Here is a 14,449-nt window from a genome sequence, read left to right on the forward strand (position 1 = left end):
GCTGAATCTACAATACATGGCTTAACAGCCTTGTAGTGTCATTTTTATTTATTGTCTGAGTGCACTAGAGATCTCAGTTTTTTAAGTATCACAGCCCAATTCACAGGGCTTTAAACTGAATAAAAGTTGGAGAGAATGGTGCAGTTTTAAGTCTTGCATTTTTGTATTGCACCTGCAACAACAAGCCCCCCATTGCTGATTGAGCCCATGCTGAGTAAGGATCTTTAGTTCCACTCCCATTTAGCTCTTCAGCCAATCAGCCACTTACAGGTGTGTGCGAGGATAGGGGCTGGAGAGAATCTGTGTTCCCCAAGTTCAGCAGATATTCTTGCAACTCCGCTTGGAGGAGGAACAGAGAAGGAGCAAGTACTATATGCCGAACTAAGATCATCAGTTCAATTCCCCACCTGCCTAGGTGGTCTCTGCTTCCCTTGCTTTGTGGCCCTGGTACTTGGAGCAGTAACTTCTAGCACTTGTTCTATCTGCGGTAATAGACAGAAAGAAAAACTGGAAAGAGAAGAAACTTTGAAGCAGGAAAATTAGAGACAGCGCCACAAAGGGACCTGACAGTCCCTGAATAGCCCAAGAGTCACGCCTACTTGCCAGAAGAGGGGAAAGGAGGATCAGGGAGCAAACTGAGGCAGATGGTGGAGTGGAAGGAAAGCAAAACAACAGAACTGAAGAATAGGGCTGTACTTCACATGTGACCCTTCATGCCCACATTTTTCATTCTTTAATGCATTTTTGTGGGTGGATATTCCTAAGTACATATAACTCTTCTATAAAATAGAATGAACTTAGGAGAATCCATACTGCAGGACTAGAGTTATTTAATTCAAAATATAAAACTACTATATTTCTGGTATAAATCAATTTATTTTATTTTTTTTTTTTTTTAAATACACTGACCTCAATCTCTCTGAGTTTGGCACGCTTTTCTTCACTCATTTCAGAGTACTTGACTGATGACTTGGATTCAGGCATTTCTTCTTTGATGGGATTGGAATACATATGCTGCTCTTCTGATTTAGAACTCTGAGTATCCTCCTCATCTTCGCTTTCTTCTTCTTGACTTTAAAGGGCAAGAGTACAGAATCCATTAGTATACAGATATCTGCTTGATGCAATAATTTGCTTGAACATTACAAATCTTACTTATTGAAAGGTCTGTACTTCTGCAGATTTCTAGGTAAGTTAATCTTACTAACCGATACACCTAAACTTGCAATTTAATGGTGTACTGTGTGACAGACCAGGTGCATAGGTAGCTACCCTAATACTTTCTCTCTTTTTTTTTTAATATATAAAACATACATTTAAGCTTCAGTTATTTACACTGTACACTAAATGCATCCCAACAAAGCGCTTCAAAAACTATACGAACTCAGTCACTTAGTTCATAATTATTCTCATAATTATGAAGCTAAAAATGGTGACCCAACACTATTTACAGGATTGATCTAAGTGATGCAATTTTTGCTTCTTCAAATGTAGTTAGTTCCAAAACAAAATAAAAGTATTCTGTTTTTACATTTCTTCTCTCAGCCCTGGGAACAGACATCAGAAGTATCTAACTGTATAATGGTATTCCCAAACTTGCCACTAGAGTGCTGCAGCTCAACACATAATGAAGTCTAAGATGCTGTAATTATTATTATTGATGCTCTCAAACTACTTAAAGAACAAAAGACCAGAGACTTCTCAAAAACTATAACACTGCACGAGGTCTCATAGTATCAAGAAAATCATATATCTGGGAAAGCTACCACCTGCTCCTCTGATTCAAAGTAGAAAGTGAACCTTTAGATGGGTTCACGTAACTCTATGCAAGTCTCACATGTCAAACTTCAGGTAGTATTGGACATATACTATTTGACACTAATGGGTTACTGAATACAACTCCTTTTGAAAGAGTTCAACTGACATTATTACAAAGAATAACTGATCAAATCAGAATGTAGCAATGACTAACAAAGGTATGCAGTGCTAAAAATCTTGCTCATATCTACATTTTCATATTCTCCCTCTTTTCAAATTTTAATTTGGATTTTAAGTAGGGCTGTCAATTAATTGCAGTTAGTTCACACGATTAACTCAAAAAAATTAGGTTTCAGAGTAACAGCCGTGTTAGTCTGTATTCGCAAAAAGAAAAGGAGTACTTGTGGCACCTTAGAGACTAACTAATTTATTTGAGCATGAGCTTGCGTGAGCTACAGCTCACTTCATCGGATGCATACCGTGGAAACTGCAGCAGACTTTATATATACACAGAGAATATGAAACAATACCTCCTCCCACCCCACTGTCCTGCTGGTAATAGCTTATCTAAAGTGATCATCAAGTTGGGCCATTTCCAGCACAAATCCAGGTTTTCTCACCCTCCACCCCCCCACACAAATTCACTCTCCTGCTGGTGATAGCCCATCCAAAGTGACAACTCTATACACAATGTGCATGATAATCAAGTTGGGCCATTTCCTGCACAAATCCAGGTTCTCTCACCCCCTCACCCCCCTCCCAAAAACCACACACACAAACTCACTCTCCTGCTGGTAATAGCTCATCCAAAGTGACCGCTCTCCCTACAATGTGCATGATAATCAAGGTGGGCCATTTCCAGCACAAAACCTGGATTTGTGCAGGAAATGGTCCAACTTGATTATCATGCACATTGTGTATAGAGTTGTCATTTTGGATGGGCTATCACCAGCAGGAGAGTGAATTTGTGTGGGGGGGTGGAGGGTGAGAAAACCTGGATTTGTGCTGGAAATGGCCCAACTTGATGATCACTTTAGATAAGCTATTACCAGCAGGACAGTGGGGTGGGAGGAGGTATTGTTTCATATTCTCTGTGTATATATAAAGTCTGCTGCAGTTTCCACGGTATGCATCTGATGAAGTGAGCTGTAGCTCACGAAAGCTCATGCTCAAATAAATTGGTTAGTCTCTAAGGTGCCACAAGTACTCCTTTTCTTTTTTCAAAAAAATTAATCGCAATTAATTGCAGTTTTAATTGCACTGTTAAATAATAGAATACCAATTGAAATTTATTAAATATTTTGGATGTTTTTCTACATTTTCAAATACATTGTATTGTTTGTTGTAATTGAAATCAAAGTGTATATTATTTTTTATTACAAATATTTGCACTGTAAAAATGATAAACAAAATAAATAGCATTTTTCAATTCACCTCATACAAATACTGTAGTGCACTCTCTCTGTCCTGAAAGTGCAATTTACAAATGTAGATTTTTTTTTGTTACATAACTGCACTCAAAAACAAAACAATGTAAAAAGTTCAGGGCCTACAAGTCCACTCGGTCCTACTTCTTGTTCAGCCAATCGCTAAGACAAACAAGTTTGTTTACATTTACAGGAGATAATGCTGCCCTCTTCTTATTTACAATGTCACCAGAAAGTGAGAACAGGTATTTGCATGGCACATTTGTAGCCAGCACTGCAAGGTATTTATGTGCCAGATACGCTAAATATTCGTATGCCCCCTCATGCTTCGACCATCATTCCAGAGGACATGCTTCCATACTGATGACACTTGTCAAAAAAATAATGTGTTAATTAAATTTGTGACTGAACTCCTTGGGGGAGAATTATATGTCCCCTGTTTTACCTGCATTCTGCCATATATTTCATGTTATAGCAGTCTTGGATGATGATCCAGCACATGTTCCTCATTTTAAGAACACTTTCACTGCAGATTTCACAAAATGCAAAAGGTACCAATGTGACATTTCTAAAGATAGCAACAGGTTTAAGAATCTGAAGTGCCTTCAAAAATCTGAGAGGGATGAAGTGTGGAGCATGCTTTCAGAAGTCTTAAAAGAGCAACAGTCCAATGCAAAAACTACAGAACCCGAACCACCAAAAAAGAAAATCAACCTTCTGCTGGTGGCATCTGACTCAGATAATGAAAATGAACACGCGTCGGTCTGCACTGCTTCTGAAGGGACATATAAATCTTTATCACATCTGGCACATAAATATTTTGCAACACTGGCTACAACTGTGCAATGAGAACACCTGTTCTCACTTTCAGGTGACACTGTAAACAAGAAGGGTCTAAAGAAGACACGCCATAAGGCAGTGGTCCTCAAACTTTTTACCTCGCGCCTGCCACTTACCCTGTCCAAGCTCCCCGCCCAAACCTGGGCCAGGAGCAGGGCCACGACTTGGGGGTGGGTGTGTGAATGCGGACAGGGGTAAGGGGGCTGGCAGCCAGGATCCCGGGCGTGGGGCCAGGAGCAGAGCTGGGTCGCGCTCCCACCCCACTCCCGCACCCCCATGGAGGCTGACCTGGGCCCAGCCACGTCCCCCTTAAAGTTCTTCCATACACCCCCCAAGGGGGGATATGCCCCACAGTGTGGGGACCTCTGGCATAGGGTAAGCAGAATAGTTAAAATGATGTCATTTTAGACTGTGTTCTGGGGTCTCTCACAGTTAAAAATGCATATGTACACTATAATTGTAACAAGTTATATGACGTTAAATATTGCTTTCAAAGCAATCTAGAAACAAAACTGTACTGTTTACATAAACAAAAATATTTTAAATATAGCCTTTATTCAATAAAGATGACATTTCCTTGCTACCAAAATCCAAGCTTGGAATGGACCTTTACACTAAAATCAATACGCTGTTCGTTTGCCAGTCACACGTTACTGTTATATGGAATGTTGTAACCTAATGAACTACTGTATATACAAATGCACTGGGGAATTCTTAAATCAGAGGGATAATAATTTTTCAAAATTATCTGAATTTCAAAAAATTCCCGAAAAGGGTTTAGAATTTGTAATCTTACACCAAGGTAGTTATTACATCAGCTTGGATGAAAATCCTGGCCCAACTGAAGTCAACAAGAGTTTTGCCATAGACTTCAATAAGGCAGCCCTTAACTTTAAGAAGCCTACATGGGTAAACTAGAAACATTTAGAGCCTTACTTTTGATTTTCTTCCTCTTCTGATTCTTCATGCTGGTCAAACAACTCCCATTTAGAAGTTGTAACAGCTGGAAGAAAAAATAAGAAGGTTTTAAAGATAAACAAAAGTTACTTCATCTGAAATTTGACAGTCAAATGTAAAAATTAAAAAATGCAAAATGTACAACTCTGTAGCATCCAGTGTTTACTACAAATATCCCCTCTTCATTGAAATGAATTACATCTTTACTCAAAACTGCACTTCATCAGAATAGTTAAATATATTTCTGATTTATTATTTAATGACAACACACAGCAAACTTAGGGTAAAATTTTCAAAAGCACCTGAGTAACTTTCAGAAGCTTAAGTCCCATTTACAAAAATTATATAGGTAATTATAAGTCTAAGTCTCAAAACCAATCAATGGAACTTAGGAGCCCAACTACTTACATTACTTTTGAAAATGCAACTCTGGGTGTTCTTTAAAAATTTTATCTTTGAATAAAGATTTGGGAATAGGTAATCTGTAGTATATCACTAAATGATTTCCAATATTTATTTGTTAGGCACTGGAAGATTTTTAAAGTTGACAAGTTACTAAAGTATGAAAAACATGCAGAACAAAGCTCAATTTACTTCACAGAAAGTTATAGCTGAAGGAAGAGATTATCATTGAAGGTATTTAAACTGCATTAATAGTTTTAGATAGCTTGCTTACAAGTGTTCATGAAAAGCAGCCAAGTGATAAGTAAAACATTAAATTTCCAATTTACTTACAAAAGTGCCTCAATTTTAAACATTTTTTTAAACTAACCCTGAGCTTCCAATTCTGCTTCATCCACTGCTTCCCATTTTGAAGGGGCAACTTTGAATATGGGCTCATTCTTTTTAGACTCTTCAGAAGTATCCACTGTTGAGGAAAAAAATATTAAGAAAATCATTGTCCAAAGTTCTCTCAGTAGATCTTAAACTCTGAATTTTATTAGGGCATTTGCAGTCTAATAAAACATTTAAGTGACTTGTGCCATCTTACTTATTATTTGTATCACTATTAACACCCAAAAGGATCAGGATTGGGACCCCACCACAGTAGGCATTGCACAAACATTTAGGGAGTCATGGACCAAGAGATTACAATCTAAAAACAACAAATTATAAATTAATTTTGTTGAGATCATAAGATTAAAAATAGTCACTCATCAACTCAACATTCTATTTGTTACATACTCTGTCTTATTCCTTGTTGCTGCTCAATGTTTAGGTGTACTTCATTTTGAAATTCAAGTTTACAATGAGGAACAAGGCTATTAACTTCTTCAAGTCAAGCTCCTATATCAGCATTAAGTACATTATATCAGGAAACCTAGAATTCCAAATTACAAGTTGAACTTACAAGGTACACCATCAAGATCATCATCAAGTGATTTAATGGGGATTCCATCAAGATCATCTATCGGAGCAGCATCAATAGGAATTCCATCTACATCTTCCAGTGGTGCACCATCAAGCTCTTCCTCAATGGGAGCTCCATCGAGATCATCTGGTACTTCCTGTAGGCAAATATATTTATGGTAAATACTTAAATTCCTTCAGCTGGGGCTGCGCAATGAGTGATCTAAATTGTTTACTTTAATTTCTCTAATTCATTTCAGGTAACATTTACTTACTTTCTGGATTTTTTTTTTTTTTTAAGTTATAGCTTCAAACACATCTTAAATAGAAAATAACGAAGTGTTCCTGGTAGCACATATATTAGCACATTACTCTAAACTGATATTTGCTCCTTACACTGCTGTGTAATTTCAACAGAAGTGACTAAATTATCTCATACAAAACTAGGAAGCTCGAATTTGTCCACACATTACTTAAGAGTTCTGCAATATCCATATCCAAAGGAAAGGACAATGAAACACATATATAAAGTACAGGTTTGGCTCATGAGGCAAATGCCTTAATTTACTGAAGGACACACAGCTGTGCACCTGACTTCAGATATGTGAAAGATTCCCTGAAAGACTTTAAACTGAGCAACTGGCAAATAGTCTCCCTCCTTGGTAGCAACACAAAGCAATATTCACATAATTAACCATTCCTAAATAATCTTTCTACTACAGTAAGCACAAGCAAGCACTTTCCTTCAGGCTTGTATGTTTTCCTGATTCTATTGTTAGCATTCACAATACAATAAGACCAATCCTACTTTCCATTTATATTTCAGTTACCAACTCCTGTATACTATATTTTGGCAGTGCTGCAATGCAAAGACTTGTTCCTACCCTGTATTTGTTTACTAGCCCCAAGTGATTTGATCTTCCTCATTTAGGACATATATATATTTAATTATAAAAAAACATCAGTAAGGACCCATCCCATGCTCTGGGTGTTCTAACAACTAGGAGTCTACAGTGCATCCCACTGTAATTATACATCCAGGCACCTCACACAGGTTTCACCATTTACATTGGTCAAACTGGACAGTCTCTACGTAAAAGAATAAATGGACACAAATCAGATGTCAAGAATTATAACATTCATAAACCAGTCGGAGAACACTTCAATCTCTCTGGTCACGCAATCACAGACATGAAGGTCGCTATCTTAAAACAAAAAAACTTCAAATCCAGACTCCAGCAAGAAACTGCTGAATTGGAATTCATTTGCAAATTGGATACTATTAATTTAGGCTTAAATAGAGACTGGGAGTGGCTAAGTCATTATGCAAGGTAGCCTATTTCCCCTTGTTTTTTCCTACCCTCCCCCCCCCAGACGTTCTGGTTAAACTTGGATTTAAACTTGGAGAGTGGTCAGTTTGGATGAGCTATTGCCAGCAGGAGAGTGAGTGAGTGAGTGTGTGTGTGTGTGTGTGTCCGGGAAAAAAAAGAAAAAAGGGGGGGTGGGGTGAGAGAGCCTGGATTTGTGCTGGACATGGCCCACTTTGATTACCATGCACATTGTAGGGAGAGTGGTCACTTTGGATGAGCTATTACCAGCAGGAGAGTGAGTTTGTGTGTGTATGGGGGTGGGGGGGTGAGAAAACCTGGATTTGTGCTGGAAATGGCCCACCTTGATTATCATGCACATTGTAGGGAGAGTGGTCACTTTGGATGAGCTATTACCAGCAGGAGAGTGAGTTTGTGTGTGTGTTTTTTGGAGGGAGGTGAGGGGGTGAGAGAACCTGGATTTGTGCAGGAAATGGCCCACCTTGATTATCATGCACATTGTGTAGAGAGTTGTCACTTTGGATGGGCTATTACCAGCAGGAGAGCGAGTTTGTGTGTGGGGGGGGTGGAGGGTGAGAAAACCTGGATTTGTGCTGGAAATGGCCCAACTTGATGATCACTTTAGATAAGCTATTACCAGCAGGACAGTGGGGTGGGAGGAGGTATTGTTTTATGATCTCTGTGTGTATATAAAGTCTGCTGCAGTTTCCACGGTATGCATCCGATGAAGTGAGCTGTAGCTCACGAAAGCTCATGCTCAAATAAATTGGTTAGTCTCTAAGGTGCCACAAGTACTCCTTTTCTTTTTGCACCTCACACAGACATCCTTCAGACTTCCTCTCCTGGAAAAAAACAAAAGCAATTCCTGGCTCTGATAGACCCAGGTGGGGGTAAGCAAACTGCAGAGGCCATCCTGCATTATGACATACCAACAGTTCCCTCATTTAAACTGAGATACTTCCAGCTCAAGTAGCTCCACTAATTCCAACTGTGATACTCTGGCAGACGAAGAGAGACTTTAAAAGGTTAATACCAACACCTTAAATTCCACCTGGAAATTCACAAGTCAGCTCTACCAGATACTTAGAGTACAAAGTAAATGGCCTGTTACATTCTGCACTAGCATCAGTTTCCAAATAGCTCAGGATGTAACCCCATGATATACTGCATTACTGTAATCTAGTCTGAAAGTGACAAAGGCATGAATTATGGTAGCAACATCCATATCTGAAAGAAACTGTCACATTTATCTTCCAGGGCACAGATGGAAAGAAGTTCTCTTAGCTGCCGCCTGAGCAGCCAACAGACACCTCAAGTTTATCAAAATTTCAAACCTGTCATAAACAGCAGCAGCACTCACTCAATCAGGGGTGCCAAAATAATCCTTGCAATTTTTTCTGGTTGCTTCACCCCAGTTGCACCATTATCAAGGTTTAGCATTAGTCAAGACAAGCACTTACCTCTATTTCTTTTTCTTCTATAATATTTACAAGTCCCAAGAAAATATTCTGCAGTTTGATCAAAAAGGGTTCTGGATAAATCGCCCAGTCTTCCCATGCTCTGAAGCATGTCATTACCCGTTGCTAAAAATAGAAAAATACTAGCACTTTGTAATAAGAGGTATTTTAAAATTATCAGAAGTTTATAGCACAGCACTATAAAACTATAAAGTTTTAAAAACATGCATTTGGCATATAATCAATTTTCAACAGAAAAATAATACTGTATGTTTTCTGCACATAGAAATTAGAAATAAATTTAGTTTAAAAGTAGCAAATGACCATTCTCTGTTAAGATTTTATAAAGTCTAATTATCGACCACTAACAAACAAAAAGGGTGAAAATAAGATTGTGTATTCTGCATCCGGCAATTTCTTCTCACATTAAGATTTCTTACACTGAAACATACATTGTCTAATACAAAACTAAAAAGTGACCCTACCAGAACAAATCCATTCTCAAATGCTACATTTCTTTCCCAATTCCTTAAGTATATACTTAATCTATTAGTTGTTGTATTTATATTTCTTCATTTATATTGATCTTTACTCTCGAGCAAAAACCTTCTAATAGAAAAGCTGTTTTTCTTCTTCTAAGCATTTTTAAAGTAACATTTGTAGAAGGACACAGTTTGAACACAAATTTAAATTCTTCTATGACAGAAGACACAGAAATGGAACTTTGCATGTTCAAAATGGTACTATCCTTAATTTGGAAGTTTGGGGGTTTAATCAACTTTTGTTTATGAACACATTCTCTTGTGCCGAAGTATATTACTAATTCATGTTTTCAATATGTCATTTAACAATAATGCACATACCTTGAAATTTTCAGACTGTAAATGGCCTTGTATTGTACGGTAGGTAGCATTGAGATCAGAAAATATCTGACATAATTTTGTTTCAAAACTGGAATTAAACACATTTCTTAAATTAAACAGTGTAACATGAGGATTGTAATCTAGTTCATACTGCATGCACCTGGTACCTATTCCTTTTAAACACTGGGGTTTCATCATGAGGATTTGTAGCCATGAACTGAACTATAAACCAAACACAGTTACCATATGTGAAATTTGCTCCAGCCATAAGCCTTTCTTATAAAGCTTGACACTGGGGCATGCTGAGTGGAGGGCTGCAATGTTTTGGGGAGTCTAAACAGTGCTGCAGCCTAGGAGGCTGCCATAACGTTAACAAGGCTCCAAGGAAACCCAGGAGCAAAAGGGTACAAAGGCTTGCTCCCTCTCCCTGATTGCAAGTTCTCTATACTGTGCCTCTTACAGTGCTTGGAAAATTCTGAGTTTAGATTCTGTGCTATAGCAATCTTCCAGATTTTCAAAGGACAAAGTCAACATTTAAAAGACACTTCTGTCTGCTAGATTTACTTGCTATACTATTATTACAAATAACATCAACAGCCCCAATTCTATAATGGGGCTCCACATTGGTGTGAGGGACCACCTGCATGACTCTAATTGAAATGGCGGGCGGGGGGTATTCAGTTGTATTCTTTGTGCATTTGACAGGATTTCATACATAGTCAGTTTCATGATTTCCTTGTACAATATGCTTCTCCTTGTTTATGTGGGCCTTATACACAGTAACATGAGAGAGAAGAAATGTGATTGTAAAACAATAAAATTCAGCAAGGAAACTTAGGGACAGATATATCTGAAACACTTAACAACTCGTATTTTTTAAATGAATTTGATTTCAAGTTGACATTGTCTCTTTCACTCCAAAAGTTCAGCACATTTGGAAGTAAATTCAGTACAACTGACACAAAATAAGAAACTGAGGTGATAAACTATGTCACAAAGGAGCAGCTGTTCCTATCATTCTAATTCCTGCTACTATTTGATCCACTGATACGAATTAGGCTACAAAAGGGTAACAAGAGTAAGATGAAAACTAAGAAGCTAGGTGAGGAAAACTGTGCAAGGAATGGAAGGAAAAAACAACAGAAAATTGTTGTTCAAGGCAGCAGCCTAACTGTTGCAAATGGGTACTGGGATCTTAAGGTCACTTCTAAAATTCAAGCCAATGAAAACCATGTGCATAGATGAAAAGATGGTCATGAGAGAAAAAAAAAACAAGCAAAAAGGGCAAACTTACCACATATTTTAAAAGCATGCTATATACTATGAGAGTGCGCGATAATGATACCCACACCAATGAAGTAAGGTTTATCCTGTCCTATTTACAATACAATATTGCACTGCCCCTTTTATCCAGAGGGAAAAACTAGATGAATGTACTTTTAAAGCTATGATTACATTCCTTTATTTCTATAAAGAATGTAAGAAACTGATACTTACAATTTTCTATAATATGAAGCATTGGCAACTTTAGCTGAAGAGTTGTATAACACATCCGACACCAAATATAATCTTGCAATCTACAACAAAGAGCATCCAAATTAAGACCAACTTTTTAAAATTTAAATTATGCTGTGACAATACTGTGATATCTTGGGATAAATACAAGACATGCAAATTCAAGAGATGTTGGTCTATTTTAAATTAAATTAAACTAGCTTGATGCCAGCTTTCCTTTTCTATGTTTATAATCATTTTCAGCAAGAACAGTCATCAGAACTTCAGTACATACATTTGCTGTATAATCGTATCGGGTAAAGATTAGAATTCTGATTTGTTTTTCATATTTATGAAAACTCACAATATTCTATTCAGACAGTGAAAAGGCAACCTCCCATCCATCTATGCCCCCCCCGTACACAAGGCTAATTTAGAAGGAATGGAAAATGTGAAAAGTTTTGAATGGAAAAATACTAGGCAAAGAAAGAATAAGAATTTGCTTGAACAAAATGGCCCTTTTCAGAAGAATGGAAAGCCAACTTCAAACTCTGGTTTTAATACAGAAACTCAGTATCATCTTAAACATGGGGAACAATGCTTTTAACTGCATGCACCCATTATAGAGAAAGGTCCCCTAATTATACATAGTACAATTAAAGAAATTCTTCATACCTTTTTAGGAAGAGGAGTCTTCAGAATGGACAATGACTCAGTAATGCAGTCTACAATTTCTTCAGCAGCTTCAGCATTATTAAGACAGAAAACCATTGCATCGCCAATATCGTTCTTACGAGGCGTTAATCCACGCAGGATTTCCTCTAATTTGTCTCTCTGCCTAAAATTTCACAGTTTTTCACATTTTCATATAAATTTAACAGCACTTTGCCTATAAATTTCTAATTAAGCTTGTAGAGAGAGACCAACTTGTTTAGGGCCAAAGTAACCTTAATATTATAATCTGTTATATGTTTTCAGTGATTAAGATATACATATTCATTAAGATGAAAACCTCTTAAACATTAAATTTAAAGACAAACTAGCCACTAAAACAGACCAAAGGCTACTGTAAACTCTCCTCTAGTCTACGCCAAGTTATACCCTATTTTCAAAACTGTACATATTACAAAAAGAAAAAGGAGTACTTGTGGCACCTTACAGACTAACAAATTTATTTGAGCATAAGCTTTTGTGAGCTACAGCTCATTTCATTGGATACATGCAGTGGAAAATACAGTGGGGAGATTTTATATACACAGAAAACATGAAACAATGGGTGTTATCATACACACTGTAACGAGAGGGATCAGGTAAGGTGAGCTATTACCAGCAGGAGAGCGGGGGGGACTTTTTGTAGTGATAATCAAGGTGGGCCATTTCCAGCAGTTGACAGGAACGTGTGAAGAACAGTAGGGGGAAAAAATAAACGTGGGGAAATAGTTTTACTTTGTGTAATGACACATCCACTCCCAGTCTTTAGTCAAGCCTAATTTAATGGTGTCCAGTTTGCAAATTAATTCCAATTCAGCAGTCTCTCGTTGGAGTCTGGTTTTGAAGTTTTTTTATTGTAATATTGCGACTTTTACATCTGTAATCGAGTGACCAGAGAGACTGAAGTGTTCTCCAACTGGTTTTTGAATGTTATGATTCGTGATGTCAGATTTGTGTCAATTCTTTTGCGTAGAGACTGTCTGGTTTGGCCAAGGTACATGGCAGAGGGGCATTGCTGGCACATGATGGCATATATCACACTGGTAGATTGACTCAGCCTGAATGACCCGCTGATAGTGTGGCTGATGTGATTAGGCCCTATGATGGTGTCCCCTGAATAGATATGTGGACACAGTTGGTAACGGGCTTTGTTGCAAGGATAGTTTCCTGGGTTAGTGTTTTTATTGTGTGGTGTGTGGTTGCTGGTGAGTATTTGCTTGAGGTTGGGGGGCTGTCTGTAAGCAAGGACTGGCCTGTCTCCCAAGATCTGTGAGAGTGAGGGATCGTCCTTAAGGATAGGTTGTAGATCCTTGATGATGCGCTGGAGAGGTTTTAGTTGGGGGCTGAAGGTGACGACTAGTGGCCACAAGTACTCCTTTTCTTTTTGCAGATACAGACTAACACAGCTGCTACTCTGAAACACATATTACAATAATTATGTTGGTGAAAAGAAAGAACAAATAATGAAATAGAAGTCCACACATTGGCTTTTAGCAACATATGGGGAAAAAAGGTTGGCAAAATGGAAGATGTTTATAAGGAGAGAAACGTTAGACCCTATTTTCCTCTCATAATAGTGTAACAAGTGATTCAATTACATTGACTTCAGTAAAATTATTCCTAATTTATGTCTATATGAGAGGAGTATCATGCCTGTGATTTTCAATCTTTCATGAGGGTTTTGGATACAAAAAGGTATATGCAAGAATACACTTATTGTGAACGCTCTTTTGTGTACAATAGTCTTAGAATTTGTTTATCAAATGGAAGACTATAGGGAGAATAATTTAATTTTCTAGCTTCTGTTTTGAATTGAGTTGCAGTTGACATGGCTGTTTTCAATAAGTTCAGCCACAAAGTTCCTTTTGTAACATAACAGTTTGTGCACTACTGTTGTTAACACGTCATCGCAGTTACAGCAAATGGAAGAACAGAACTTTATATTGCCCTGTGAACTAAGTTTCTCTTTGCAATTAGTAGCTATTTCATATTTTAATTTTCAGTCAACAAAATCAGTGGATATAAAATTATTAAAAGTCTATCAGATTAGAATAAGGTCAAGATAGATCAAATTCTGGTGATAGGATGATTGAACAGGGACAATATTTACATTTAACTCTTTTCAGACATCCAAAGCAGGCAATGTTTACCTGCTCATTTATTTTCTCCAGCCCAGACTCTGGAATTATATTCACCCACCAACAGATGGAGATAAGACACCAACAAATACTTTGACATCATCCTTCCAAACCCCCATAAATAGG

General features: G+C 37.6%; 1 protein-coding gene across 7 annotated transcripts in view; it reads right to left on the minus strand.

The window, feature by feature from the left end:
* The window catches only part of U2SURP (U2 snRNP associated SURP domain containing), a 68,471-nt gene that overhangs the window by 12,507 nt on the left and 41,515 nt on the right, over positions 1 to 14,449 (minus strand). For all 7 annotated transcript variants that reach the window (XM_077826763.1, XM_077826757.1, XM_077826761.1 and 4 more), the window contains 8 exons: positions 12,150 to 12,312; positions 11,478 to 11,557; positions 9,981 to 10,068; positions 9,121 to 9,243; positions 6,334 to 6,490; positions 5,755 to 5,850; positions 4,962 to 5,028; positions 910 to 1,072 (listed from right to left, as the gene is read on the minus strand). In XM_077826763.1, the coding sequence (XP_077682889.1) occupies positions 910 to 1,072; positions 4,962 to 5,028; positions 5,755 to 5,850; positions 6,334 to 6,490; positions 9,121 to 9,243; positions 9,981 to 10,068; positions 11,478 to 11,557; positions 12,150 to 12,312 (937 nt within the window). The remainder of the gene's footprint in view (positions 1 to 909; positions 1,073 to 4,961; positions 5,029 to 5,754; positions 5,851 to 6,333; positions 6,491 to 9,120; positions 9,244 to 9,980; positions 10,069 to 11,477; positions 11,558 to 12,149; positions 12,313 to 14,449) is intronic.

The sequence above is a fragment of the Eretmochelys imbricata genome, chromosome 9 (genome assembly GCF_965152235.1).
Source record: "Eretmochelys imbricata isolate rEreImb1 chromosome 9, rEreImb1.hap1, whole genome shotgun sequence".
Classification (NCBI taxonomy): domain Eukaryota; kingdom Metazoa; phylum Chordata; order Testudines; family Cheloniidae; genus Eretmochelys; species Eretmochelys imbricata.